Consider the following 6,000-nt stretch of genomic DNA (forward strand, 5'->3'; position numbering starts at 1 on the left):
CAAACAAAATTGCTGAAACTTTGCAAATACTTACAAATAAGCCATGCCCACTGAAGTAAGAGTTCTGAATAGTAGTCTTTTAGAAGAAACATATGACAAAGATAGTAACTTGGAAGTTTCTTTTTTATGGTTCCTAGCAATAGATTACCTTCAGTACCCCAACTCTACAAACATATGTTTATGTGCAAAAACACTCCCTATATTTTATTCACTATATTTTATCACAACAGCATAATGTATACACCATCAGTTTCTCACCATTATCTTACATTGTATATTATTTAAATCAGGACTCAAAAACATTTTTTGGTAAATGGCCAGATAGTAAATATTCAGTAAATATCAAGAATATTATGTAAGAAATTATATAATAAGACAAAAACAATTTCCACAAAAATTTTATTGATGAAATTGAAAATGTGATAATAATAAAGTAAAAATTTTTCTCATACACGTTTACTAATGAGAAGAATGGATGACAATGAAATTTAATTTTGCATAAGTCTCACATGTTAAGAAAATATTTATTTTGATTTTTCAACCACTTAAAAGTACAAAAACCATTCTTAGCCCATGGGCCATACAAAAACAGGGGGCAGGCTGGATTTAGCTCATGAGTCATTAGTTTGCTGACCCATAAGCTAAAAAGGACATTATATGGCAATTTATGTTATATAATTTTATAAATCTGTTTTGGTCAAAGAGGTAGAGTAATGCAATCTTGGTATACAGATTGGTCTCAATGAAAAAAATGGTTTACAAATTAAGAAATTACCTTTAGAAGATACTAATTATGTTTATTACTTAGAGGAAACACCAGGGCTCATGTGATGGTCATGTTTTTGATCCTTTTGATGGCCTATGAGTCACATTATCCCCAGAGCTGGGGGTTTCCATTCTTAGATATGATTTGGGATACAGTAGGGCATGGGGAAAATGCACCAAATGGATACAAACACATCAGCATCACTCAAAAGGTGAATCCAATTGTAAGCTCCTCTTTCCATCTTTATACCCAAAGGTCAGCCTTTTATGCATCATACCACATCGTTATGTTTAATCAGTACCCTACTCTTGTATTCTAGTTATTTTTTTGCTATGTAAAGGAAATGTTGGGGAAAAAGAGGAGGTAAATGAGGCTTCTAAAAGGATTGCAAGACTGAGATCTGGCAATTTGAGAATCAGCCCAGTTGCATTCAGATTTAATACCAGTGTGCGTGAGTGCAGTCATCTCCATCAGGAAATCACCTTCATCTACTGCTGATTTCAATAAATTCCTTAGTGCTAATTTAAGGGTAGATATCAGATATATCCTTTATTACAATTAGAGAGAAGAGAGTATAGCCAGAAGTTATAAACAAGTCATTCATAAACTATTTGGTGATAATTAATTATTAGTGTAAGGTCTAGTATATCTTAGGTCAGAGGACCTCCACTGCATGATCTGTAAGAGTAGACATCAAACCAAAACTTTGACCTGCCTTACTACTTAGACCTGTTCCTTCTTTTGTAGAGAGGCAACCCCTCCCCCAACAATGTCTTAACGTGTTAATGTACAGAAAGAAGCTGTGGATTTACAAAAGTGATCAAAAAATAAAGTCAGGAACTGTAGTACAGGTTACTAGGGGCTGGGGTAGGGGGGCAGAATGGCGAGTTAAGGCTTACTTGGTACAATTTCTGTTTGGGTGGATGGAAAAGTTTTAGTAATGAGTAGTGGTGATGGTAGCACAACCTTGTGAATGTGATTACTAGCATCAAATTGAATATTTGAAAGTGGTTAAAGCGGGACATTTTAAGCTGTATATATGTTAGCAGAATAAAAACAAACAAAAAACACCAGAGGACTGTACAACACAAAGAGAACCCTAATGTAAACTATGGGCTATAGTTAACAGTATAATTATAATAATATCATTTCATTAATTGTAACAAAGGTATCACTTGAATGCAAAGTATTAATAATAAGAAAAACTATGGGTGAGGCTGGGGGTATATGGATTCTCTCTACTTTCTGCATGCTTTTTCCTATAAACCTTACAACTTAATTCTTTTTTAAATTAATAAATAAAGAGAATTCTCCCTTGTTACTGCCTGTCTCTTAGTAGCAAGTGAGGAAACCAACAGCCTGTGCAGCTTCTCAAAAAGCAAGACCTTCTGTAATACAAGGATCTGTCTCTCAACTTTCATCAACGATGTGCTTAGCTATCACAGCAACTTCTTCACCAGAATGGAGAGGAAACACCTGGGTCTGATTTCATCACTTCTGAAATGTCAGGACACTGGCGGGTGAAGAATATGGCCCATTCAATGTATTTTATCTTCAGATAGGTGAGGAGTGAGCAGGATCACCAAAAATGAGCAAACACGTGGGTGTAGTACTTTAGACATATTTGTGTACACGGATATACATATATACACACATGTGCATATGTGTGTGCTTATATATATATTTGCACAGAATCCTTCTAATGTACATTTTCTCTCTTGGTTAATTAGATTAACTGGCAATCAAATTAAAGTGCACTTAATCCCTGAGCTGTTCCGGGTTTGCAGAGAGCCCTGTCCCCTGAAAGCTTTCACCTGGCAGCCGTGGGCTGACTCAGTAGATGACAGATTTGCTGCTGGTGAATCAGCTATAAATAAAGGGAGAAGGTCTTGGTGTCCACCTGACAGACCTTTAATTTTCTTTATTTATATTCAGTTCTCCCTGATTTAATATTGGTATTCAAGACTGATTCATTGTTTCTTAATATAAATAAGCCGTGTCCAGAAGAATTACTGGACTTATTATAGCACTTTAAAATGTTTATGCTGATGGCTTCTTTTCCATGCACTCATTTGCTTGCAAATGTTCTTCTTAAAAAGATAAAACATATGAAGCACTCCCTACCATGACCTGGTAACAAGATATATATTAAACTTTGAGATCTTGCTTCTTTCCAAAAAGAAACACTCTTCAAGTATTGAGGGAAAAAAAAATCAGGAAATGAAATGTTTTCTATTATATCTACTGCTACAAATCAGACTGTCAATATCATACTAAGAAGAAATGAACACACTTTGATGATATGAGCTCATTTAATCACATTTTCAACACTTGAAGAGCAGTCAACTCCTAACATATGGTACCAAGAACTCCAACTTTTAATATCTAAGTGTTCCTAATAATTTAAAATTATATAGATTCTTTAGGTTTACTGAATGTTTAGAAGAGCATCAAACTACTTCCTGAACAAACAAAAGCTTAAACAATGCAGGACCAAGATAGAAATTATAGGTTCAGCCAGAGACCCAGCCAGAGCCAAATGGACATGAATAGTGTCCTCTCACCAGAACGTTCCAGCAGCCCACCTTTCCTTTCCTAAGAAGATAAATTACAAAACAAAGCTATTTAATGTCTAGCTTTACACATTTTATTAGACATCAAGAAAACAAACAAAATATCAATAACTATTAGCCCAAATAATCATAGTGATATTTTGTAAACCCAACTACAGGCGGTGCACTGGAAAGACACAACTGCGTCCAGGCCAGACTTAAGCTTTGTTTTTCTTAAGGGAAGAATGCTTGAAGAGATATGCTTTACATTGTAAGAGTGACCTCTAGTGCCTTCCTTTTTTGTTGAACTTCAGTATTTAGGGGAAGGAATTACTTTATTATACCTTATCTACAAAACTTAGTGTTTGTGTATTTTGTTATTGTTGGTATGTGTTTGTTGCAATGTTTATCAAATGCTATGATTACATGATTCAAATATTTCAACTAGGTGAGTATAGGGACATTTTGTTGACTCACGGGATTCTCATACACACAAAATGGAATCTGAAGTCTACTGCAGCATCAGAAATAAAGTTCTCTTCTTTCAGAGTGATAGATGCACTTTGACATTAAGTGAGTGAATACTGAATGGAAACAAATCACAGCAGCCATGCAGTATGAATGGCCATTGTACTTGTGTAGGTAAGTTCATTTTTAATATTCTTCCTACATCAGAGCCCTTTGGTACAGCCAAGTCATGTGCAACAGCAAAAATGCCCCAATATTGGCTAATTTGTGTTCCCCAAATCCACACCTGGTTGTTATACGATACAGTTGTGACACAAATGTTCTGACAGTCCTGCTAACCCTTTCTTGAAATGCAAATGAGCTTTTCCTTTAAAACCCGAGACAGAGATCAAAAGTTGTATTTGCAGAACTTGGTTATCCTTCATGGAGGATGGGGAAATCCCCCCCTTTAGAGATTTTAATCCAAATAAAACTTTTAAAACTTTTTCCTATCTCTAATAAAAAGTGGATGAAAAGGAGTTCTGTCAAATTATTTTGGATGAGACTTAAGTTAGAAACAAGATTTTCATAAATCTTCCCTGAATCAACTAAACTCAGACCAGAACATTCAATGACAAATTCATGAAGTTAAAAATTCAGGCACTGAAGAACACTACTTTTGCCAAATCACCTGAATGTTCTTCCTTTAAGCAAAATGCAGGAATCAGGTTCCTGGTTTCAGAAGTGCTCAGTCTCATTCTTTAGCAGTGAGGGAGCAGCTCTTAATATTGAGATTTGCCTCCACCAGTTCTGCTCTTGAATTCTGCAGTACATTTCAGTTATTAGCGTGGCGTCTTCATTTTAAAGGTACAGCCAGCTACTAGCCTGCCAAATCGCAAACTTCAGAAATGTAAGCTAATACGGCATAATATAAAGCCTGCCAATTGTTTCCCTGTGAGACATAATTCCAATAAAATTCAGTCATTTTTTAAAAAAAGAAGAAATGAAGACATTCTCGGGCTATTTCCCAGTTAAGATGATAATTTAATGTTTTGCTAAAACTTGAGCTTTCTCAATGAATATTTCAAGACAAGAGGACAGGAATCTGCTCAGTGACAAAAAGAGAAATGACATTTTGCATATTTTGACCAAGAAAAAAGACAAGGGTAAACCCAGTCATATTTTCAGGATGTTTAAGCGGTGCTTCGTTTACAGCAGCATGCTTTGCAGCAATTCCAGCTGCAAATAATAGTCATAAAAACAACAGAAGCAAAGTTTTGCAGAGAGCCCCCCTGCAAGTTTTAAATCATTTGCTGTATACTTACAGGAATTCCCAGCTACCAGTCCGCTCCAATTTTGAGTAGCTAACAGAAGTAGCATCTTGAGGACAGCTCCGATGATAGACCCCATGTTAACGTTCACTGGGTCCCCCAAAAGATCCTGAGTGCACCTCGCTGTGCCTCAGTCCTGTTTTCAGGTCCTCTCCCAGCTCTGTCTGGGTCTTGAACACCTCTCTGTGTCTGTCTCTCTCTCCCCCTCTCTCTCTCAGAGCACAGTCCCCTTCAGTGAGAAGCACCCAGCATCTTTTCTAACAAGCATGCACACCGCCGAGGCCACGCCCACTCCGAGCAGCCGCGGCCCCAGCACTGGGCAGCAGCCCCCCCACCGCACCCCCTCCCGCTCCAGCGCGCGGCTCGGAGCTCCCCCGCGCGCCCCTGAGGAAAGCAGGACCTGGAGGGCGGCCTGCTGCTCCCGGGCCTCCTCGGGGCTCCCTCCCCTCTGCTCTCTTCTCCAGTAATCCTTAACCCTTTTCTCCCCTAGCAGCGTCGGCGGGGGAAGGGAGGGAGCAGCGGAACCTCGGGATCCTCTGGAGGTCGTGTATTGGGCTGAGCTCTTCACCACCGGGGGGCTGAGTCCTGACTCGACGGGCCCGGGGGGAGGGGACACGCAGGTAAAACTGCATTATGTTTCCACACAAAAGCAGAGAATAAGACAGACATAACTAAGCAGCCCTGATAAATTAGAGCTAAAACTATCCTCTGGGAGAATACTTGCTGTCATTGTTTTTCTCTGTTTGTATAAAACTGTGTCCTCTTTAGCTATGATGCCAGCATTTTATTTTGGAAATTCCTAACATGGAAACACATTCCTGCTTGGCAGATATTTAAAATCATCTGGTAAGAGTCTGGTAAATTAGCATTTCTTATTTTAGTGCGTCAGGAGTACAAATGCACA

At 38.2% G+C, this 6,000-nt stretch overlaps 1 protein-coding gene across 1 annotated transcript in view; it reads right to left on the reverse strand.

The window, feature by feature from the left end:
- Positions 1-5,769, reverse strand: part of CNTNAP4 (contactin associated protein family member 4) — a 299,921-nt gene extending 294,152 nt beyond the window's left edge. The window contains exon 1 of the mRNA XM_058279681.1: positions 5,091-5,769. Coding sequence (XP_058135664.1) covers positions 5,091-5,175 — 85 coding nt within the window. The 5' untranslated portion in view covers positions 5,176-5,769. The remainder of the gene's footprint in view (positions 1-5,090) is intronic.
- Between the last annotated feature and the right edge of the window lie 231 nt (positions 5,770-6,000).

Source organism: Dasypus novemcinctus, chromosome 18, assembly GCF_030445035.2.
Source record: "Dasypus novemcinctus isolate mDasNov1 chromosome 18, mDasNov1.1.hap2, whole genome shotgun sequence".
NCBI lineage: Eukaryota > Metazoa > Chordata > Mammalia > Cingulata > Dasypodidae > Dasypus > Dasypus novemcinctus.